The 25,951-nt window shown below is 40.4% G+C and overlaps 1 protein-coding gene across 4 annotated transcripts in view; it reads right to left on the bottom strand.

The window, feature by feature from the left end:
* LOC102423699 (LIM zinc-binding domain-containing Nebulette-like) overlaps positions 1 to 25,951 on the bottom strand; it is a 248,262-nt gene that overhangs the window by 114,500 nt on the left and 107,811 nt on the right. For all 4 annotated transcript variants that reach the window (XM_023758573.1, XM_023758572.1, XM_023758574.1 and 1 more), the window contains exon 3: positions 3,646 to 3,730. In XM_023758573.1, coding sequence (XP_023614341.1) covers positions 3,646 to 3,730 — 85 coding nt within the window. The remainder of the gene's footprint in view (positions 1 to 3,645; positions 3,731 to 25,951) is intronic.

Genomic DNA, 25,951 nt, shown 5'->3' with positions numbered 1-25,951 from the left:
TCATTTAGTCTCCAATATTTCATACCATTTTATTAGGACAATCTGGCATCTAATATAGAACCCTAAAAAGCTTAAGAAGATATAACACTTAAAAATGCTAGCAGTGTCTATAACGAGAGAGAGAGAGAGAGAGAGAGAGAGAGAGAGAGAGAAGATAGAACATATAGCTAGAAATAATTTTCTAGGTTGGACTGAAAATAACTTTTGTTTTGCTTTCATTTTGGCTCATTTGGGAAGTTAATGAATGGAAAGAAAAAAACTGGCTTTAACCAAACAATTCTAAAGAATTTCAGAACATCAAAACTTAAAGTTTATGAATAGATTTGACTCATTTAGCACCACAAGTTATCAAAATATTAATAGTCAATTTTCCACCTAAACTGTTGAGCTGTTCAGAATTCTTCACATCAAAACTCAAAAAAAAATGCTCTGCCACAAAAGCAAATCATTTAATATGTTAAAATTAAATCAATTTTCACTAATGAATATTACCATTAGGACAGATATTAAATAGAAATGCTCTTATGGAAGGGCTTCCATTTCTCAACCAGAATAATACTAATGATAATAATAAGGAGTCCTTCCTCTGTGTGACTTTTGCACTTTTGTAAAATTCTACCTTCATATCCTGCACCATCACATTGTACTGCCATTTTTTGCTTACAGATCTCCTTTTCTAGGTGTTCCCTGAGTAAAGGTACTAGAAGAGTATGGACACTGGGGGCTCACAGAACCAGGTTCTATTCCAAGTTCAACTCCTGACTGAGTTTGCAAGGGCAAGGTATCTATATTCTCTATAGGTCGAGTGTCTCATCTAGAGATCATAATAAATACTTGTCTCATCGGGCTGTTGGAGATTAAATGCGATAATATGTGTAAAATTATGTGCCCCGAATAGAGCAAGATTGATGGTGAAGATGAAGCCTTTATATCCCCCTCCCCAATGCCTAGCCCAATTCAACACATGTTTTTTTTTAATTGACTTGAACTTCCCCACACTGTCTGCCTTATGAAGACTTACATTTCTTAGAGGAGATGATATTTGAGCAAAATCTACTATGATGCCTTTACCTGATCACTGCTTGGAGACCCCATAGTGCTTTGTGCATGCCTCTATTTGCTCCTGTCCCACCAGCCTATCATATTTGTTCATGCTGCCTCTGAAGCTTGCAGCTTGCTACATGAGGGAGAATAAAATCAGCCTTTCAGAAAACAGTGAGCTACTTTTTAATTTGCATTTCTAGAATCAGGCACAAGGTAAGACATTAACTGTTTCTCCCTGGGCCAAGCTGAAGGCACCCGTGATCACTAAGCATGTGCATTCCAAAGGAAGGAGACCAGGGTTCAGACCAGATCCTCTCTTTTCTTTTTTTTTAAATATGTTTCAGAGAAAGGAAGGGAGAGGGAAAGAGAGAAATATCAACGATGAGAGAGAATCATCAATAGGCTGCCTCCGTACACTCCCTATTGGGGATTGAGCCCACAACCCGGGCATGTGCCCTGACCAGGAATTGAACCGTGACCTCCAGGTTCATGAGTCAATGCTCAAACACTGAGCCACCCTGGCCTGGCCATACCCAGATCCTTTCCTAACCTTCAAGGTTCCACTCAAATCCCACCCCAGCACGAAGGACTTATCCTAAGGATACTGTAAATTAAACATAGACATTCTTGGTTGAGGGGTGTAGTACTGTCTCCTCAGACACCCTGTGAGCTCTGTGAAGAAGGGATTAACTAATTATAAATTATTTTACACAGAACAAGGATATATAATAGACAGGAAACAAATATTTGATTGCTTAATCTAGTTCTGCTTTCCAATGTGCTCAAAGTACTGCTGCAGAATTATCTAATTAATCCTAACCTGCTGAGAAGAAAGGCATACTGGATCTGCAAAGACTGAAGCCAAGTTCCGGCACCCTCCACGCACGGTGTGAATGAGCAAAGGGTGTTCCTGCCCACCCTCAACGGTGCCTCTCTTTGGCCAGCTCTCAATTTTTTGAACTAATGGCTTAGCACACAAAACTTAGCATTCTACACAAACCAAAAACGAATGGCCAACCAAGTCTTCGTGGCATTGTTAACCAACAGTAAACTCTATTTGGAGTTACAGTTCCTCTAATTAAATGGACTGTGAAGTGGCCCCAAGTCTCCCGGAAAGAGGATGATGGGATCTACTATCTCCCCCGTGATAAACCTGCACGGAAATAATTAGATCCTGTGCAACTGAGAGCTAACTATTCTCATTAAGAATAGCTACAGCCTGACGTTTTCAAAGAGTACTAGCTAGACACCTCTTTCCTTCACACATTCTTCTCTTCTCCCTTTTTCATAGCAAGGATTTTCAAGGATAATAATAATAATAATAATAAGCCTCCACACATATATTTTTTTAACTCTTCAAAATGCTTTCATACCTATTTGATACTTGCAGTCACCCTCAAGGCAGTTAGAGAAGATAAGATAGACCATCTCACTTTACATTAGCACAAAGGATCAGAGTGGCTGGTCCAAGGTCCCCACCAATGAACAGCAGCAGGGGGATCACATCCCAACCCTTCCTCCCCATCCTCGGTGTCATTTCACCACAGGCATACTCCGACACACTCCAGACCACAGCATTAAAGCAAAGGTAGCAATAAAGCAAGTCAGGTTAAATTTTTGGTTTCCCGGTGCATATAAAAATTCTTCATTCTCTACTGTAGTCTATTAAGTGTGCAATAATATTATGCCTAAAAAAACAATGTACATGACTGAATTAAAAATATTTATTGCTAAAAAGTGCTTACCATCATCTGAGCCTTTGATGAGTCATATTCCTTTTGCTGGTAGAGGATTTTACATTTAATTTATTTTTAAAAAACAACAACAATGCAACATCTGCAAAGCGCAATAACAAAGTGCAATAAAATGAAGTGTGCCTGTACACTGCTGACCAATGGGCTTCAGTGTTGTTCCTCAGAACCTTCCTACACCCTGGCCGGCAAGACCTGCGGCAAGAAACTACTCCTAAGGAGAGCGCGCTGGGTTTCTTCAGAAAAGACGAGGTGTCCCTGCAAAAAAGCACTGCCGTTCAAATCCCTGGTCTTAACCAATGTGTTTCGCCATATTGAAGGCAGGTTTCCAACCAAAATGGTTGACTGGGAGCCAAATGTGGTGTTCTAAACTTTGTTCATGCTGTCAGTGTGACATATGAAAGAAATATGAATAAAGTGACAAGATGCAAACAAAGCTAGTGACTGGTGTGAGCTACACAGACAGGGTGTTAGCCCCACATGCACTGCAACTGGGTCAAGTTAACACCTCTTCTCCCCCTGCATATGTGGTGTGGGAAAGCTATTCATAAGATGTTTTTAAATATTTAGGACCAAATAAATCAATATTGTTGGGAAACACGAACTCTGACCAGAACTCGTTTACTCGCCCTAGTCCCATGTGAATAACACAACCAAGAATATCAGGATGATCCAAGACCAGGATGCCACAGATGTTCAGCAGTCCCGCCCAGAATGCCCACCCAGGCCTGCTTTCAGCTCCACACTGGCCAGAGACCCGGCGGGGACAGTAGATGGCAGGAGCTCCAAGAGTGACTTTGTGGATAGTACTTAGTACCAATGTAACAGAAAGGGGCCTTCCAGACATTACCTGACTCTGCAGTTCACTTTGCTGCTTCAGGCGGAGATTTTCAGGTGTATCTGCCACAGTAGTGAAGGACTGCTTCGGGTAGTGTCTGTGGAGACATTTTTTTAAAGAACATAATTAAAATACTATGACACCAAACAATGCTTTCACACCCAATGTTTCATGCTTCCCTCTGTCCCAATGGGAAGAGGTGCCGCTCCTCTTAGCTAAGGTCATCTCTGTACAATCATTAGGATCCCACCCCCTCCTCCATTCTCAGGACCCTCTATCACCCATTTATTCCTATTATCTCCCCAAATTTCAGCCTCGGCTTCTCTATGCTCTTAACTACTTGCCATCAGCAACAAGTATGCTCAAGACTCTCCTACCTTTTACTGTCCCTCCATCCACCCCCACATACCATTCTAGCATGTGATGGCTAGAATCTATTCTCGCCTTCAACCAAACTTCCTTAAAAATAAGCTTCAACTCACCGTCCCTGCTCATCTCCTCTCCATCTCTCTCCCCATCTCTATGCATTCTGGCTTCTAGCTTCTGTTTCCAGAAGTTTCTCTGGTCACAATTATAATGACATCCTGTGGACACACCCAACAGACATCTTTTGGTCTTCCTCTTGTGTGGCTTTCCCTCCATCTGAAATGTCCTTTCTTGATTTTTATGTTACCACACACTCCTGACCTGGCTTCTCCCCATCTAGCTGTTCCTTCTCTGTCTCCTGTGGGCTTCTTTTTGTTGATCTCATTCGTTCCCACAGTTTTGGGCACCCCCTCTATAAGTGCTAATTACTCCATTCAGATCCAATGGCATTTCCACTCGTGTATATCCCATGCCCACCACAAAACCAACCAGTCTGAAACTCAACTGTCCATCTTCCCACCCCACCCCAAGTCTTACCCTGTACTCTCTCTTTCATTTATTAGTGCCCAACCACCCAAGCCAGAAACCTGAAGTAATCTTGACTCCTCACACATCCTATCAGTCAGTCACCAAGTCTATGGCTTCTATCTCCGAAATTTGGCTCAATTACATTAACCTTTCTCCACCTCCACTGCATTTTTTTTTCATTATGGGCCACATTTACCTTCAGATAACTACAACACTTGCCAATCTTGCCCTTCCAATCTGAACTGCCAGAACAAATGTTCTAAAATGTCTATCTGATTACATTTTCCCTCTGGGTAAAGCCTTTCACTGGCTCCCCATTGATCTGAGAATAAAGCCCAGCATCCTATCTTCCCCCATGATCAGGCCTCTGCAGACTTCAGACCCACCGTGCTCTGGCCATGGAGTTCACCCTTCTCTTTCCCACCTCCTTCCCCATATGCTGTTCCCCTGCCCTGAAACACTTATTCTTCTCCCACCGCCTACCTGGCACACTCCTCCTTATCACGTAGGTCTCGCCTTAGATCAGCGGTTCTCAACCTGTGGGTCGCGACCCCTTTGGGGGTCGAACGACCCTTTCACAAGGGTCGCCTAAGACCATCGGAAAACACATATATAATTACATATTGTTTTGTGATTAATCACTATGCTTTAATTATGTTCAATTTGTAACAATGAAATTGGGGGTCACCACAACATGAGGAACTGTGTTAAAGGGTCGCGGCATTAGGAAGGTTGAGAATCACTGCCTTAGATGCACTTGCTTCAGGAAGCCTTCCTGGTCCCTCCAACGTGCCTGGAATGTGCTTTCTTTCCCATTATACTCCTTAGCATATCCATCTGTACATTCCTGCTGACATGGCTCTGTCTCACAACACAAGGAGAGTTCTGCGGCAGCAGGAACAGGCTGCCCTGCCCTTTGTCAGAACACACTCAGCACCTACCAAGTGTCTGGGCTCATAGTATGACTTCAATAAATATTTATGAAAAGAAGAAAAGAGAGAGGGAGGGAGGAAGAGTAGGGGGGAGATGGGGAGATAACCATCAGATAACCTGAGAGCACAGGTCAGGCTACAGCAAAGCTTCACCAGGTTCTATCATATATGTAACACACATGGGCACACACGCAAACACACAGGCCCTCCTGCTGGTGAAGTGAGGGCACTAACTGCCCGGTGCGGGTAAGGACACGACACTGATTCATGGCTGCCTCCCCCCCACGCCCAGCTGGTACTCAGGGTCCCTCAGCTGCTGCGGCTCCATCACCACAAAAACTGTGGAACTCAAGGCTGTTCTTCAAGGAGCCCCCTCCCTGGCCCCTCTCCTTGGTGATGTCCACCCTGTGGTCTCTCAAAAGTCCACTCTATGCCTCACTGTTTCAAACTCTGCTCTCCCAGTAGAAGGTTCTTTTCAGCATCCCTGATCCTGGCTTCCTATGAGAAGGTTCATGGAGTAACCATTTGTCAATGCAAATAAACTCTGAACAACCTACCGAAAGTACACTAGCACTTCTGAAATAAGCATTACACATATTTTGCAGCCCTGTGGAGTCAGATGTGTGGTAGGAAAACGTACATGAATGCCTCATTTTGCCAGTGTTCTTCAGTAATGAAATGTCCTGCAAAAGTATACTTTCCAGATAACTGAAGTTAAAACCCCATAACTTACTGGAAGCACTTTAACTATTTTAATTAACATCCTTCAAAAAGCTTTACATAATTTTTCTGCCTTCTCAGAGCATAAACCAACCCAATTTGAATTTTATGACTCATCGGGGTCATCTTAATAGATACGATCAGATGGTGATAGAAAGCAGCAGGGCTTTCAGAGTTCACAGGGCGGGGGCGGCCTGAAGCGTACGTGATCACTGCGCTTCTCTAACTGTGCGACTGTCAAGAGATCATTTCTCACACACAGCCCTCTGCCGTTCACATCTTCTTTTCTTTTGCTTTCTTTCTTCTAACCCAGACACTACTAGATAGTCAAGTTTGTTTCAAATGTTGGTAAAAACCAGAGCAGGTCTTTCCCTGAAGTCATAGACTTTGTGTCAGCCACACCCTGGGTGCTACTTCTGAGCTGTGCTGCACGCATGAAGCTGGACAGACAATGTCGGTATGTTCTGTAACATTTGCAAGTCAATCTCAGAAAGCTGAGTGTTACCGGACTTTCAAGTGTAGCAACTGTATATGGCTCTACTTTAAAGCTAAAATAATGGAAGCACTTTAAAAAAATACATTCTGTAAAATAAAGTTTCACAGAGATTTTCAAGGGTCCACGACTGTTTCAATTTAAGAATTTACATATGTCTTTTAACTACTTTAAAGATTGTAATTAAAATCTACTCTCAAATTTGTTACAGAAAGTTTAGCCCATTGAAACCATGCTGTACTGACTTGCAAGTTAGTCTGGAGGCAGACTTTGGAGGGACAACCTACTCCTGCCATTTATGTTTAATTAAAAAGTCTGTTTAAATTTTAAACAGAGATGGAAAAGTGAATGGGGAGGTGGAGGGGCTATAATTTGCAACTGCTTTCCTGTGAGTACATGAATTTCCTTCACACCAGGAAAAAATCATTCTATGTTGATGCTAGGGAAACCTCACTTACCACCCCTCCCTCTCATTTGGAAGTATCATTCCCATGAAAATAATCTAATTATTCTCAACGTTTGACATTACAATGAGAAAACCAATCGATCTGAACTTACAAAGTACATGCAAATAAATAAAACACCACTTTTATATGCTACATATTGGCATTTAATACTAAGCTCTATTGGGAACGAGGTTTGCACTAAAAAAGAAAAATTTGAAAGCTCCTGCTGCCTTTTAGAAGACACTCTGCTGTCCTGGTGGCCAAAGCAGCAAACTTACTGACCTGCTGAGCAATTCTACTGAGAACGATAAACAGACAGCAACGCTTTGCACTTCTTTCCAATATGCTTTTCAATTCTAAAATTCAATGATTTTGTAATAGTGGGTTCACCCACATATAACATAACTTCTCCAAAGAGGCAAAACAGAAAGAAATTATTGAAATTTTTATCTGGGAGAAAGCGTTCAGTTTAGTATCAATAACCAAAATAATAAATGCTGAGGGAAAGAAGGAATTCATATTGGAAACGACTAGGAGTCATAAGCACTATTAAAACCTGAGGCTTTGGAGATCTAAGTTATCCAGAGCCAGCGAAATTCAGGAGAATAAGGTGTTGAAAAAAATGCCTACCAGTCAAGGGAGAGTGGAATGGTCCCATGAATCAGAAACATAAAACTCAGAAGTAAGTGTGATTATAGAAATGGCAGCACACACTGCATTAGCTTAAATAACTATAATATCTGGAGAAACCTAATTAATTTTGCCAAACTGGACATAACTGAAAATCCTGGGTTTCTTACCATTATGCCCACGTAGTAATCTCTGTCTAGTTCAACAATATTCCGCTCTAAAGTCATAGTCCCAACCCCCTCTCACCCACTACCTCACCTGCAAAAGAAACCCAGACACAGAAACTGAGGCGCCAGTGGTCCCTCGTGGGATTGATACCTGGTTATTATTCAACAGAAAAAGAGTAAAAGGGGGACCAAAACATACAGCATGCCATTTACACAGCTTTGCCAAAAAACTGCATTTAACATTCTCCAAGTCTATTCCCAGCTGACTGATGGGGGAAGGGACTGGACAAAGGCAGAGTAGATGCATGCCCAGTAGAGGTCTGAGTGACATGGGAATGTAAGTGCCCATCAATCACACCTGGAAACAGGTAATTGGCAGGGATGGGTATGGCCACTGCACGTGCATGAAACCTGAATATGTTAACTTCCAACCCAGGGGTGGGGAATCTTTTTCTGCCAAGGGCCATTTGTATATTTACTAGTATAACATCATTCGCGGGCCATACAAAATTATCAACTTAAAAATTAGCCTGCTATTATTTGGTTAAACATTTAATTAACTCACCCCTAATGCCTTGGCAGGGCCAGACCAAATGATTTCCTGGGCTTTATACTGTCGGATGTCCCCCATCCCTGTCTAAACAAAGAAGTGAGCTCTCTCTCATCCGCCAGCCCTCCTGGGACTCCTGCTGCAGGGGCTGCGCTCCCTCGCGCCCGCATGGCGCAGGGCCATGTTGGGTTCCACACAGGGACTGATGACTGTAGTCTGGCCTGAAGGCTGAGCCACACCCACTGCAACATGGAACAGAGGCTCTTGACACTGGCCCTGTTTCTGACTCTGCTGAACTCCCAGCTGTGCCTTTTCCAGGACTGGCTTAAGGTGCAGGGGACTTTGGAACCCGGGGAATGTAACTTTATGCAAATAAAGCCTTCTTCCACATTCCATCCTCCCATGGGGCCTTCTGAAAATGCTTCTTTCAGGGGCACCCCAAGAACCTCGCTCCTGCAAACGACAGGGGAGTTTCTTCCTCCTGCATCAGGATATAGGAATAGAGAAGCAAAGCATTTTAAAACTATAAATGCTACTACATAGATGCTACTATGCAGTTCATTCTAACTCTTTCCAAATACTTTAAATGGTTGTAGGTTTTCCTAAAATAAATATCTTGAATAGAAATCTTAAGGAAAGAAGATTTCTTCACCAAGCCTAGATGAAGGACATATCTCATTCTTTTTAAAAAATATATATATATATTTTATTGATTTTAGAGAGGCAGGGAGGGGGAGAGATAGAAACATCAATGATGAGAGAGAATCATTGATTGGCTGCCTCCTGCACACCCCCTACTGGGGATCGAGCCAGCAACCTAGGCATGTGCCCTTGGCCGGAATGGAACCTGGGACCCTTCAGTCCGCAGGCTGACGCGCTATCCATTGAGCCAAACCAGCCAGGGCCGTATCTCGTTCTTTAAAGAATGTAGAACAGAAGGCACGGGGTCATGAGAAATGGATGTTCAAAGAGAACCAGGAAAAACATTTTTTTAAAAAACATAAAAAGAAGGGGTGGATTAATTGATACGTGAACAAGTTTCCTGGAAAATATAGCACACATGTGAAAATGTGACATATACTGCACTGGGAGCTGGTGGAGAGATCTGAAGTATATTGTGAAATCCTTTAAGCATCATAAATAGAAGTCTCTTTGCTGAAGTATTCAAAAATTGGATGAAATGTGTGAGTCAAGACTAGGCTGACAGCTGCAACAAATCCATGAAATGCTATATTCAAAATAAACAGAGAAAGAATCAAGATAGTAACAGAAGACTACATCTGACATAGCTAAGTTAGATGACAGAAAGACTTCCAACTTTTTTTTTATTCTGTGAGATTCAGTTGGTAAGAATATACTAGTAGGAAAAGTTACCTGCAAACCAGTAGACCCCAGCTGGTCAGAGTGAAGACAGCAGTGTAAGTAAGTGGCAACCTCCGCAAAGGTAGTGATGAGAAAGAACACACTGGACAAGAGCCAGAATCCAAGGCCTCTCACTTTTTATCCAGAGCCCAGTGGTCATGACAGCACTGGAGTCATAGCACCTGGGTTTGAATCTTGTTCTTCCACCTCATAGCTGTGTGTCTTTGGACAGGTTTCTTAACCTCTCTGGCCTCAATTTCGCATTTGTAAAATAGACATAATGATAACACTTCTTAGGCTTATTCCAAAACTAACACTTGTAAAGCGTTTCAAACAATGTCTGTCTCACAGTAGGCACTCAATAAAATATCTATTATTAATAACAGTAATATTACAATTATTACTACTCTCTCTTTGCCTTGCTACAAAGTGACTTAACCTGTGTCTCATTGCCTTCATCTCTATAATGAGAACAAAATACTCCTGGCTCTCTCAGGAGGTTGTTGCTAGAACCACATGAAAGAGCTTTATAAATGGAAACTACTATAAATGTGAGACACTAGTATGCCACTTATATGTATAAAATGAAGATCTTTATGAATTTCTTTATTGCAAATCTGTGTTAATACAGTGGTTCTCTACCACTTTCCCCAGAGGACATTTGGCAATAGGCAATGTCAGAAGACATTTTGGGTTGCCACAACTGGAAGAGGGGTGGGGAGACAGGTGCTACGGGCATCTAGTGGGTAGAGGCCAGAGATGCTGCTAAACATCTCACAATGCACACTCACCGCAACAAAGACTTACCCTGTTAAAAACGACACTAGGGCTGATGTTGAGAAACCCTAGATAACAGATATAAATCTCTAACGTTAGAGAAGGCCACTAATTTTGACTGCTAGCTCTTTCTAACCAACTTCTAATCCTTGTTTTCATTCTCACCCCCTGACAAAGTCAAACAGCCCACCATCTGCCCTAATCCTATGCAGGTCAGTTCCTTCTGTCTGAGACTTCTCTCTCACGAGCACTTGATTCTTCCCTATCTAGTCTTTTGTTTACCTAACCACTGCTACGGTTCCACTCAAACTAGAAAATTTGAGAGCTAAACTCAGGTGTCAAAATAATTTGTTATTACAGCATTATTTCCTTAGGGCTCTGCAGAAAAGAGTTCATAGAGCAGGTCTGGATGCTATATTTGAAAGGCCAGCATACAAGGCTGGCCTTTGGCTGGTGTCCAAGATCCTGGATCTGGGGAGGGGCCCACCACCATTAGCTGACAAGAGTGGCGCACTGTGCCTAAGCTGTTTGTACAAACTCTATGGTTTATGCTGAACACTTGCTTTCCTTTTGGGAGTCCAGAATTAGGGTATCTGCCAGGCAGAAGGTATCTCTGTGAACAGCCTCCAATAAAAACCCTGGGAACTGAGTCTTTAACAAGCTTTGTTGGTTGGCAACACTTGACACATGCTGTCATGACTCGGTGCTGGAGGAATTAAGCATGCCCTGTGCAGGTTTTCTGGGAGAGGACTCTGGAAGCTTGCTTCTGGTGTCATCTGGCCTTCGCACCACACACCTGTTCCCTTTGATGACTTTGCTCTGTATCTTTTCACTGTAATAAATCAGAGCCCTGAGTACGACGCTATGCTGTCCTGTGAGGCCTCCTAGAGAATCATCAAAGCTGGGGGTGATCTTGGGGACCCCCAATATAGGCCCCTTTGTGCCTAAGAACATATCATTCATGCCTGGCCTCAGTGGTTGAGCATTGACCTATGAACCAGGAGATCACAGTTCATTTTCTGGTCAGGGCACATGCCCAGGTTATGGGCTCAATCCCCAGTAGGAGATGTGAAGGAGGCAGCCAATCAATGATTCTCTCTCATCATTGATGTTTTTATCTCTCCCTCTCCTTCCTCTCTGAAATTAATAAAAATATATATTTTTTAAAAGAACATAACATTCATGAAAGAAGTGCATTAACTTTTTTAAATATCTTATCTACTGTGTTTTTTTTTAATGCAACTTTATCTCTTAACATTTAAAAGGCAAAAGTTCTGGCCTCACATTATTATACTGGCCTTTCAGCTCTGCTTTTCTGGGTTAGGAAAAGACGTGATGACTATCCTCTGGACCATCTTTTCATGCTCTGGTTTAACCAAGGAAGTAATTTTGTCCAAGGGCCAAAATCACAACTGTATTGAATGGTTGGAAGATGACAGAAAATTTAAACATAATTTTAAACATAAAATCTAAACAACTCCATTTTGTAGCCACAATTGTTTCCTATCATTCAAAAATACCTTTAAAGAATGAAAAAATAAGACATTTTTTAAATAAACAGACCCTGACAGAGATTTATAAAGGATGCTCTTCAGCAAGAAAAATAATTCCAAAAGGATAAGCTAAAATGCAAAAGAGAAATGGTAAGCAAACAAAATGGTAAATGCACATGTGCACGCACACATTGTGCGCAATAAAAATGTCTACTATTTGGATTTTTTATGACAAAGCTAAAATATTGGACAATAATGAGATGGAAAGGTAGAATGAAAATTAAAATATTCCAAAATCATTCTATTCTTCATGAGAAAGGTTAGGATATTATTGAATTTTAAACTTCGCTTACATAAATGTGATAACATTTCAAGGATAATCACAAAGAATGAAAATATAGTACATAAATTCAAATACGATAGAAGGGGAAAATATAATTTTTTAAAAAATCAAACTATCTCAGTACAATAAAAAAGGAAAGAGAATGGTAAGGGAAAAAAAGCAAAAAATAAACAGGACAAACAGAAATTTAACAGTTGGAAGAAACAATTTAATAATCACAAAAATCTAAATGGGTTAAATTTGCCAGCTAAAAGACCAATCTTGTAATACTTTTAAATTCTACTAAAAATGTCTATATTAATATGACACTAGACATGTTTTAAAAAGAAAGGCATTATTGCCAAAACCGGTTTGGCTCAGTGGATAGAGCGTCGGCCTGCGGACTGAGGGGTCCCGGGTTCGATTCCGGTCAAGGGCATGTACGTTGGTTGCGGGCACATCCCCAGTGGGAGATGTGTGGGGGGCAGCTGGTCGATGTTTCTCTCTCATCGATGTTTCTGACTCTCTGTCCCTCTCCCTTCCTCTCTGTAGAAAATCAATAAAATATATTTAAAAAAAAAAGAAAGGCATTATTAAGAATAGAGACGCTACATAATGGGCAAGGTTCACTTCACCAAAAAAGTGTCATCCTAATGTAAATGAATATCTGTGAATGTGTGTTGTGTGTACTATATGTGTGTGTGTGTGTGTGTGTGTGTGCGTGTGTATATATATATATATATATATATATATATATATATATAATATGCAAAATATGGAGTTTGTGACAATATTAGTAATGTTTCTACATGGGGGTGGTATTCAACCTACCTAACAACCAGCACATCATGGGTATCAGTAATCAAAAAGGATGCCTGCCATGAATGACTGGCAAGACTCACCAGTGTGTACTGATGACTGCCAGCCTGCCTCCAAGGGCTCCCACATGCAGGAAAAAGCAGGATGCTAGTGTGTGCCATGAAGAATGAGAACAGAATAATAAAAGGAAAGAACACCTCTCTTTGTGATACTGACTCTTTATTCATGGACTCTTACCCCATCCCAGAGGCTGCCTGCATTTGCCCAGATCAGTGGTCGGCAAACTCCTTAGTCAACAGCCAAATATCAACAGTACAACGATTGAAATTTCTTTTGAGAGCCAAATTTTTTAAACTTAAACTATATAGGTAGGTACATTGTAATTAACTTAATTAGGGTACTCCTAAGGCTTAGGAAGAGCCACACTCAAGGGGCCAACGAGCCGCATGTGGCTCGTGAGCCACAGTTTGCCGACCATGGGCCCAGATGTAATGGGAAAGGTAACAGCATGGAACTGGGACTGGGGCAGAGAGGCAGGATGAGCAGGGACTGGGAGAAGAACTATGACCAGGCTGGATCAACCATCGCATACCAAACATGAGAAACAACCACCAACACTACAACAAACTTCAGGAAGAAAAAGCGTTGAGCCAGAGGGGCCCAAGGAGCCCCGTGTTCTGCACAGAAGGGTTTCTCATGGCAAAGGTGCCACAGGCACAAACACAGCATGAAGACACACAATCCAGGCCGGGCTATGAAGATTGGTCCAAATCTTACCTATTCACAAAGGGATGGGGGACCCCAAGGACGGGTGAGATGGAACAACTTCAGATAGAAATATGAACGGGTGCATTTACACCCATGTTGCGCTGCGTTCCCCTAAAAATCCAACTGTTAACGGACTTGTTCAAAGAAGACCTCCTCCAATACTTAGAAAATGTAAATGGAAGCCAGCACCAAGATGCCACAGCAAGAATGGAAAACAGCCACACGCTATCCTTTGTAAATGTGTGGCTGCCTGAGCACACTTTGCCAGACACATCAGGGAAGTTCTACCATTTCCTGTCCTGCCTGGGATCCACCCAAAAGCCAAGCACTGGGCTTTCTTCATTCTCTTCTCCAAGGGCCAAGCATGCGTGCCTCCGCATTCCTAGTCTTCATTTATATTTCATTCCCCACAAGAAAATCTTAAAACTCACATTCATTGTATTGGAAAGAATTCTGCTTGTTAGTCTAAGAGCCATAAAGGAAAATGGCATATTATATGAGAGGAGAAAACCGGAAAGTTTTTTCCCTTTTTAAGAAATTTTGCAACTATTAATAATTTGCAAAAATAATCTGACTTGTTTTATCTTTTCAGGTGTGTAAAATTGTATAAATTAAGAAAATCTCATGATCAGATGATAACACGAATAAATGAACAATCCTACGTTATTTCTACTGATACTTCTGTTTGAATGCTGGCAGGGGAATCACCATTTAATAGGTAGAGGCATTTTAGCATAATATAATTTTTACATATTGGTGTCAATCTGGAAATGTGGGCATTTTTTATGTAAATAGAACCCCTGAAGTAAAAATCTGTTAGTGGACCATTAGCACTATTCAACATCAGCCAAAGATATTATAATTCTAACTCATATGCTTTCGGAATCTTCGGGTTTCAGATGCTTCTTTCACTATCTTACTATGTCATGGATGTGCTGTCTATTCACAGATTTCCTTCCACAGCCATCATCTCCTTCTTAATTCTACCACTAATCTTCCCTATAGCACCTCCAGAAACATGGTTGCAAAACATCAATTTTTATGATTAAAAAAACAACAACAGTGAATTAGAGCAAGTAAATGGGGAACTCTCTTCAGAAAGGAGGCTTATGAGAGCTGCTGGTAGATCACAGAAAAGAGGAAAATGGATTATGATAATGCAGACCTCCGTACATGAAATACAAGCCCCAGCTGAAAGGAGGAACAGAAGGCAATCGCCTGCTCTCTAAAGAGCAGTCAATAACCTGTCTAACGATTTACCAAATTCTCTTTCTGGCTGAAAGGGTCAAGCAACTTGCCACCTTTTGATTTACTTCCTCTGCAGGACTCCATTGTAACTTCCATCGTGTATTTACAAAAGAGGGCATTATCAAAGGGATTACTCAGTAAACCTGACCCACCACACCATGAAATGCTTATCAGCTGTTGGAAGAGGTCACCTAGCTTTAGAATTACAGTGTCAAAGGTGAGAAATTAATACACACACACACACACACACCCCTAGATGTTTTTTAAAAAAATATGAGCTAGTGGAGGACTATTTCCTCTGCTGTTGCCGATATTGACCATGGAAATGGACAAGCAGAGAAGTGCGCGTGTCTGAGTGGCTCTGTGGTTTGTGCCCTGGGACACCAAATGGCACTGGTGATTAGAGCCAAGAGGAACACATGCAGATTTGGGACTCATGTACCTTAGACATCACTATAATCTGAAAATATTCAAAAAAAAACGTCTGTATAAACACAGAACATTAGATCACATTATATTCCTCTGTTTAAAAATACGAAATCTAGTATCTATAGTAAATGTTCAGTATCAATAAAAATAATTGTTCAAAGCCTAAAAAAGGGAAAAGCATTAAACAACCCTATTTTTAAGAAATGATCTAGGCAAAACTAAAAATGTAATATTACACTCAGGTGTGCATTTTCTATAAAAATGTTGTGGTCGCAGGTAAATGTATGGCTGATAAATAAGTCAAATAAATTGTGGAGAACTAGTAATAATAACAGAAACAACTTCTACTGGCACAATGGTCTATATTTAGCTCATGTGCTACTTTGTGTGCTCAGGGCAGACATCACTAATCACACCATTCTATCCGAAGGGCCCAGAAAATATCCAACATTCTTCTGCACATTCTAGGCAACCACCACCAAACATCCTGGACCACAGGCTTAGCCTCCTGACCCCCTATAGCAGCCGTGGGCAAACTACGGCCCGCGGGCCGGATCCGGCCCATTTGAAATGAATAAAACTAAAAAAAAATAAAAGACTGTACCCTTTTATGTAATGATGTTTACTTTGAATTTATATTAGTTCACACAAACACTCCATCCATGCTTTTGTTCCGGCCCTCCGGTCCAGTTTAAGAACCCATTGTGGCCCTCGAGTCAAAAAGTTTGCCCACCCCTGCCCTATAGAGTCTACCTACTTGACAACTTGCAAATCAGTTGTTTCTGAACCTTTCGGAGCATAGCATGGCACAGACTGACAGATGTCAGAGGGAAGGGGAGAGAGAGGCTGGAAGAGATTAACCAAAGAACTTATATACATACTAGAGGCCCGGTGCATGAAATTCATGCACAGGTAGGGTTCCTAGGCCTGGCCAATGATCAGGGCTGATCTGTGGGGCAACCGCTAGGGTGCTCGGGGGGACCCCCGCTGGCACCCATCATGGCTGGCCTGGTGCCGCCCGCTCGCCAGCCCCGCCCCCCACCACCAGTCACCTCCCTCTGCAGGGTGACCAGCAAGGCGATCGGGGCCCCCACTGACACCCACCTTGGCTGGCCTGAGGCCTGAGGGCTTGGGGCAGCTCCTGCATTGAGTGTCTGCCCCCCTGGTTGTCAGTGCACGTCATAGCAACAGTTGTTCCACTGTTCGGTCGATTTGCATATTAGGCTTTTATTATATAGGATATGCATAACACTTAGACACAGATAATAGTGGGGTAAAGGCCTGGGGTGGGGTGGGAACCAGGTGGAAGGGAACAATTAGAGGAAAGTGGGGAAAATGTAATACTCTCAACAACAAAGTTGTTTTTTAAATATTAAGAAACTAGAATCTATTTAACCGTTGGCCTCCACTATGCAATTACAGAAATCTTACAGAGAGGGAGAACCCTTCAACACACTTCAGGTTGTTCAAATTATGTACATTAAATTCATTTAATGTGGTTTTTAAGAATGGCCAAACTGAGGGAAAACAAAGGAATTTATCCCAGAATTGGCATCTTTCGCACCAGTATAGTATGTGTTAAAGAAAATGAACTGAATGTCATAAACAACATTGCCAACTATTGAGTCCTTGTCTGTCCCCTTAGCCTCTTCAAAGCCACTCACTAAGTGAGCCACATTCCTTCCCTAGGTACCTCAAGGCAGAATCTAACCACAAAATAGATCAACTCTCTTTTAAATGGACTTTTTCTGGCTATTGATTATATAATTAAACTAAAACCCAATAGGTCATTAGACTTCTGCTGTGTTCAGTGATTTGGATCCAGCTTTAAACCTTTTCCATCACAGGTTAATGGCATAGGAAGAAAAGAAGGACTTTGTGAGAGATCTGAACTAAGTGTCATATTTTAAAAGGAACATAGTCATTACCTTCCACATTGTACATATTAGCTTCAATATGTTTCACTCACATAAATAACTTCAATATAGTTGACTCAAGTGGCAAACCAAGCACCTCCTACCCAAAGCCCAATGGAAATATTTTTTAAATGTACACATACACAAAGTGTTGTTTTTTGTTTTTGTCCTTCCATCTCCCACCTCTCATTCCTTTCCTATCAGAGTTCACAGACTCATTGGCAGGGGCTGGGTGGGGGAGGGGTGTGTGAACATGACCGGGAAGAAAGAAGAAATGGCCAGTTAGTCCACTTTCATTTTTTCTGATGACTGGAACCATTAAGGAGATTGTGTTGGGTGGCCCTTGAGGGGAAAACATCACAGAGAAAGTCCCCTTAAGAGATTATCACTCAGGTGAAGAAGGGAGGGGAATAAAGAGAATAGAGAGGAGACTGTGTACCTCTGGGTCAGACTCAGAGCCCTAAGTCCAAGCAGAAAGAGCATAGGCAGCAACAAAAGCCAGTGGCCTTTGGATTCCAGGTCCACAGCCCACACGGTGCGCTAGTGTGAGCTGCAAGACAGGACACAGAACCACAAGACCAAAAAGGCCATAAACAGGGGAACAAGGGACATCTCAGAAGTGACTTGTGGCCTGGGATTGACAACCAGACAAAAAGAGAAAGAGGGAGCCTCCTTCAAGGTCCTGACAGTACACAAACCACCAATAATCTAGCCATAATCCAAGTGAAGAGAAGCTGGAACCTCACATTTACTAACAGTAACTTTTCATCACCCAACCAGAATGAGAGCTTAAATAGAAATTAAGTTATGTTAAGAAAATAGAGTTCCATTTCTGGTATACTTTAGTTCAGAACTGAGACAACAATTACATTTTCCAAACCACATATATGATTCTCCCATGAGGGTTTTATTCATAATCTACACCTTTAGTGCTGTTTTCATAAGATTAAATTTTGTAGGATCACTCTATAAACGAAGCACAGAAAATTTAATATAATGACTGCATAAGTGTAAACATTATAAATATGAAGCTTTTAATTGCTAAAATGGTAAATATCAATAGAAAAAAATAAAAGCTTGCCCCTAACAATTTTAAAGAGTGTAAAGGACCACCTCCTTACACCAGATACAAGAATAAACTCAAAATGAATTAAAAACTTAACTGTAAGACTCGAAAGCATAAAAATCCTAGAAGAAAAGACATGCAGTAAAATTTCTGATACTTCTCTTAGCAAATTTTTTTCTGACATATCTTCTTGGGCAAGGGAAACAAAAAATAAAAGGGACTACATCAAACTAAAAAGTTTTGCACATCAAAGGAAACCATCAATAAAACGAAAAGGCAACCTACTGAATGGGAGAACATATTCACCAATGATACATCTGATAAGGGGCTAATATCCAAAATTTATTTTAAAAACTCAAACATTTCAACACAAAAAATAAATAAATTCAATTTTAAAATGAGTAAAGAACCTGAATAGACACTTCTCCAAAGAGGACATACAGATGGCCAATAGGCATATGAAAGATGCTTAATATCACTTATCATCAGGGAAATGCAAATCATAACCACAGTGAGATATCACCTCAGACCTGTCAGAATGGCTATTATCAATAAATCTATAAACAACCAGTGCTGGCAAGGATATAAAGAAAAGGGAACCCTCGTGCCCTGTTGGAATGCAGACTGGTGCAGCAACTGTGAAAAACAGTATAGAGCAGTGATGGCGAACGTATGACACGCGTGTCAGAGGTGACACGCGAACTCATTTTTTTGGTTAATTTTTCTTTGTTAAATGGCATTTAAATATACAAAATAAATATCAAAAATATGTCTTTGTTTTACTATGGTTGCAAATATCAAAAAATTTCTATATGTGACACGGCACCAGAGTTAAGTTAGGGTTTTTCAAAATGCTGACACGCCGAGCTCAAAAGGTTTGCCATCACTGGTATAGAGTTTCCTCAAAAATAAAAAATGGAATTGACTTATGACCTAGGAATTCCACTTCTGGGTACATATCCAAAGAAACCCAAAACACTAATTCAAAAGAATTATGCACCCCTATGTTCATTGCAGTGTTATTTACACTAACCAAGATATGGAAGCAACCCAAGTGTCCATCAACAGACAAATAGATAAAAAGTTGCGGTACAGCCCAGCCGGTGTGGCTCAGTGGTCGAGCGTCCACCTATGAACCAGGAGGTCACAGTTCATTCAATTCCTGGTCGGGGCACGTGCCTGGGTTGCAACTCAATCCCCAGTGTGGGGTGTGCAGGAGGCACCCAATCAATGATTCTCTCATCATTGATGTTTCTATCTCTCTCACCCTCTCCCTCTCTGAAATCAATTAAAAAAAATTTAAGTTGTAGTATATACATACAATGAATATTAATTGGCCATAAATAAAAGAATGAAATCTTATCATTTGTGACAGTATGGATGGACCTAGAGGGTATTATGCTCAATGAAACAAGTCAGAAAAAGACAAAAACCTTATGATTTCACTTATATGTAGAAACTAATGAACAAAATAAATGAGCAACACAATTAAAATAGACTCACAGATTCAGAGAACAAACTGATGATTGCCAGAGGGGATGATGTTCTAGGGATGAGGTGAAAGGTGAAGGAAAAAGGTGAAGGAAGTAAGAAGTACAGATTGGTAGTTACAGAATAATCACAGAGTTGTAAAGTTCAGCATAGGGAATATAGTCAATCTATAATAATAAAAGCATAATATGCTAATTAGACCGGACAGCTGGACGACCTTCCGGACAAAGTCAGGGCTGCGAGGGCTGAGCCCCTTACATGAATTTCATGCATCGGGCCTCTAGTAACATTATAGTAACTATGTATGGGGCCAGATGGGTACTGAAAAAATTGAAGGAACACTTTATAAAGTATATAATTTTCTAACCACAATGTTGTACACCTGAAAGTAATACAAAATAAAATTGAATGCAAACTGTAATTAAAAAATAAAAATTTTTAAAAAGGAAGAAGTAGACATTAAAAAGTTTTTTTAAGAGTTTAAAGGAATCCTGAGACCAAAAATATTGAGAACCACTGGTTTAAACCACTATTAATGAAATATTCTGTGATTTTAAATCATGAATATTCCTAATGGGCAAAATTACTTACTGGACTGAAGTAAAAGTTACACATTCAAGAACTCTAGTTTTAGACTAGATTTTGCTTACTCATGAAATCCAGAAAGTTCAGATAAGGCAAATAATTTGAATGTTTTGCTTTAAAAAAATATTTAATGATTTCTGTCTGAATTTTCAGATTCTAAATCAGTGAGGTTCAATTTAATGAGGAGGGTACTTATTAATTGTCAGGGGGGAAAATTCATTGGTTAGTATGAAATAATTTAGATTTTAATCACTTTACTTATTATTATTTCATTTTCAATAACTGATTTTCCCTGTTACCCCAAACCCCACAGTCCCCATTGCAGCCTTTATATTCAGTTTATATTCAGTTGTCTTTTTTGGACTCTGAATAACCTGCCAGCTTTGATCTAGAGCTACATATGCGCCCTGTGTCACAGCTTATTTACAGAGATACTCTGGCATCAATACTGCATAGCTCTGTGAAGACAGATAAAGGCAATGCCACCTTGCCAATAAAACTGAGGGAAGATTTAGGCTACATGGAAAAAGCCATGGAGAAAAGGGAGAATTTTGAGTTGAAAGAGAAATTTCTCTTACTAAAAACAAAAAATAAATTTGAAAAGGTTATTCTAATTTAGTTTATGAACTTTTACTGCCAACTTTCAGCCCATTCTTAAATTCATTTCACTTAAAATAACTAGGATATTGACACATAGAGTTTTACTGCATTCCCTTTACTATGAAAGATCTAACAGCAATAAAGACTTACATTTATTGAGCACTTACTGTGGTATTAGGCACTACTCTAAAGGACTGCTATTCAATATCTCATTTAATCCCCCCAACAAACCTAAGAGATAGGTACTCATAAAATAGCTAGGAAGTGTAGGACACGGCAAACTAACACAGGTCTGTCCCACCAGTGGTGTGCAGGAGCCAGCTCATACTAGCTCGTGAGAGCAAATTGTTAAATTTGGGAAAATTTTGTGAGCAAGTTGCTTAAAACAGCCATTTTAATTTAATTATATAAACTTAATTCAATTATGATTAAATGAATTATGTTACAAGCAAAGGTGATATTCAAATCTCATCATTTCCTAATTATTTTAACACACTGTAGCATAATCTATCCTCTTGCCATTACTGACATCAGCTGTATCTGTAAAGGAAAAGGACTATATAATGCATGCTATTGTGTGTCTCTTCCTGACTCCATGTTCTGTAATGTCAGGTTGGTGGCTTGAAATTAACCATGGGGGGAGTATTCTCACCACAGAAAATGGCAACCGCTATAAACCGTGTCTTTTGTTCCCCCAGAGAGACAGTTGTTAAACATTTACCAGCACACCCCTGGAATCTTCCTGTAGACCACAAGCTCTTAACTGGACAATTTTCTCTTTCACCTGATAAGCATTATTCATTAATTTTGATGAACAAAAACAAGTGGTTTTCACAGAGAGGCTTTGCTTTTATTTAGAAAATTAAAATGAAAAGCAAAAGTAGTTCATTTACGCCATTGAACCATTCAATTAAGTTCTCAGAGGAAAACTTTGTCTTTCTGGTTCAAAAATAACATCGCAAGAAATAAAGGAGGTGGGGCCCAGCAGGCTTGGATCAGTGGTTTGAGCACCAAGAAGTTGCTGGTTCAATTCCCGGTCAGGGCATATGCCCAGGTTGCAGGCTAGATACCCAGTAGGGGGCATGAAGGAGGCAGCTGATCGATGTTTTTCTATCATCAATGTTTCTATCTTCTCTCCCTCTCCCTTCCTCTCTCTATAAAAAAAATGAATAAAAACATATTTTAAAAAACATTAATAATAATAATAATAATAATAAAATAAAGGAGGGAGGAAGGACTGCTCTGTAAACAAACAAGAAAGGAATATATTTCTACCAATATATACCTGTAATCTACTTACACAACTTCTAGTAAAGATATAAGCTTGACAGAAGTTGTTAACTTACAGAAATATAGTAAGTTTTGTATGTCAAAAAGGGTCTGAGAATCAAACTAGATGCGATCACTCTTCCATCCAATGCTTCACATCCAACTGATAATGCGGCCATTTTATATGCTTTTCTTCTTTCAATAAAATGGAGTAACATCAACCAATTGTCAATCGACAAAAAGACAGCACTTGACATTGACTAACTTAGCAGCTGCCTTGTCATTTTAAAAGCCTGCAATCATAAAAACCCGAGATCTTCAGTGTGCTTTCCATGCACAATGAGCACGACAATTAGCTCTTTTCCTTGAATACTTAACTTTCCCATTGAGAGACACAATTGCTAGATTTCATTCTCCAAAATTTAATGTTCTCTTTAACAAAATAACATGATGTGACTCATCTGTGCATACATCATTAAAAGAATTACCTTATTTATTTATAAATTAGATATTCTTTTTACTCAAAAAGAATTATAATGGGTATAATATAGGTAGAAGTATTTTAATATTGTCATCTGTCCTACTGAGAGGGTTACATGTGTTTGTAACCCTTCAGTAAAATATTTGCAAAGCCAGTTCACTGAGGTCTCTCATACCTTCATTCTTTCGACAAGCAATTCCTAGGTACCTAGCAACAATTTGTTATATTTACTCAGCATAGATGCACCAGACTACGTAATCATATATATGATTATGTATTTGTTTCCTCTTATCACCAATCGAATATAATAAAATAAAAATAGTTGTTCAAGTTCAGGGTGGGAAAAGAGAATTATAGTGGCCCCCCCTTATTTTGGGGAGGATTTGTTCCAAGACCCCCCTGTGGATGCCTGAAGCCACAGATAGTACCAAACCCTATATTTTGTTTTTTCCTATATGTACATACTTATTATACAGTTCAATTTATAAACAAAGAAATTTCATGGATAGAAGAGTCATTCTTACCATAGAACTTAGCAACTTCAGCATGTGATATTTTTTCTTTCCTTATTGTCTAAAACTTTCACCTTTTCACTTAAAAGAAGCACTTTATAGCTTCTTTTTGACAGGAAAGAAGGGATGACTTATGTCCTCAGCTGGATGGAGAGGGCTGGCATGAGATTTCATCACACTACTTAGAACGTGAGCAATTTAAAACTTATATGTTGTTAATTTCAGGTTTTTCCATTTAATATTTACAGAAGAAGTCACATTGAGACTGGTAAGAAGATCAGAGATGTGGAAAAGGATGGCCCTGCTCCCATGGTTGAAAGCTGAAATTCCAGAGGGATATCGCAACAGCATGAAAAAAGACATAGAAACCACAAAAAAGAACCAGTCAGGAATGAAGAATACAATATTTGAAATGAAGAATACACTAGAAGGAATAAACAGTAAGTTGGATGAAGCAGAGGACTGAATCCTATTTAGAAGACAGATAACAGACTGACAGCTTTCAGAAAGGAGGGGTTTGGGGAGCTGGGTGAAAAGGAGATTAAACAAAAAAATTAATAAACCACTAGATATAGACAACAGTATGGTGATTACTAGAGGGAAATAGGGGTGCGGGGAGGTAGAAGAGAGTAATGGGGAGATAAATGTGATGGAAGACTTGATTTTGGGTGGTGAGCACACAGTACAATATACAGATGATGTATTACAGAATTGTACACATTAAACCTATATAATTTTATTAACCAATGTCACCCCAATCAATTTAGTCAAAATTTTTAAAGATGTGCATTCTTTAGTGCCAGGATATAAACCTAATTTTGATATTTTTATCATTTGCTACTTTCTTTTAATAATTTAATATCCACTTTGGATGAGAAAAAAATAAATCCATATGTTTTAGTACAGCTTTTATCATTTTATGCTTTCAAGAAAGCATGATTTACAGAATAATCCTATGTAATATAGAGCTAATATGCTAATTAGACCAAACAGCCAGACGACCTTCCAGACGAAGCCAGGGTTGCGAGGGCCGAGGCAAGCCACCCGAGATAAAGTAAATACTGGCTAAGTACACAGTAGGAACCAAACAATGTGCTGGAGTTTTATGGAAACCTGGTACCTAAAATAACCTAAGCAATTATTGTGTGAATCAGAAGAGATGAGTCTTAATTTTCTGTGACCTTGACCAAGTCACTTCATCTCAAGAGGCTCCCTTTGCTCATAATGTAAAGAGGGATTGTAATGCCTTTCGTGCATGCTTAAGTAATGTTGTCAGAGGACACCCACTGAAATAAATCATGAAATGATCTATAAACTTCAAGTATTATTCACTTTGCCACGAGGCCCACTTTTACCCATCAAGGATGTTTCTATGTAGCTCATAAGTTGCCTTCTTTGTGGACACACAAGCACCACAGAATATATATACAACTGATAATCCAGAATCTACCCAACAAACGACCTCTGTATGTCACAATATCAACACATTGCAATGCAAAGTGAGACACTTGCCCAGACAAAAATATCCACTGTGGCAGCTTCACCAAGAGGAACCTCCTGCACTGACCAGCATCCCTTGTCATTTGCATGGGCACTTTCAATCTTCCTGTTTCCCCATACACATTGTTCTGTACCCCATCCATCACAGTGACAGCCCCACATTACAGATCAATGTAATTTGTTTATTGACTTCTGAATAGCAAATTCCTCTAAGGAGAGTCACAAATCCCCAATATGTTGGGAAGACAGGGCTGGAAAACATGTAAATACAGATGTGTCCTAACAAATCTTGATGGAAACTAGGTAACAGAAGGCAAAAGAAACTTGACTTGGGGTGGTGAATGCACAATACAACAGATAACACATTATAGAATTACTAGTGGCCCGGTGCACAAAATTCGTGCCCATTAAAAGGGAATTAAATTAGAGGAAATATTTTAATATTTCTATTTGCCCTTTCTCTATAACAGAAGTGTCAGAGATGAAAGAAAATTAGTAAAATGTATATGAAAATCTTCCTCCTGTCAGAGTCTGGGGCATGCCGCGGGACCCAGAGTCAAGTCCCCACCCACCTGCGCGTGCCTTGAAATCATGCAAGACCCAGACCCGGCCAGCCCCACCCCCATTGGGCAAGATCCAGACCTGGCCGGCCCCACCCCTGTCAAGCCCCACCAGGTGGGGGGCACAGCCTCAGGTCCCCTGGTACACCCTCAGGTCCCCCAGCCCGGTGTCATGGCAGGGGGCGCAGCCTCAGGTCCACCTGCTTGGGGGGGCAGGGAGGACGGCCTCAGGTTCTCCAGCCCAGCACCGGAGCAGGGGCATGGCCTGAGGTCCCCTGGCCCGGGCTG

This window comes from Myotis lucifugus, unplaced genomic scaffold, assembly GCF_000147115.1.
Source record: "Myotis lucifugus unplaced genomic scaffold, Myoluc2.0 scaffold_132, whole genome shotgun sequence".
NCBI lineage: Eukaryota > Metazoa > Chordata > Mammalia > Chiroptera > Vespertilionidae > Myotis > Myotis lucifugus.
Note: the sequence above shows the minus strand (reverse complement) of the source record. Positions and strands in the feature narration are given on the sequence as shown.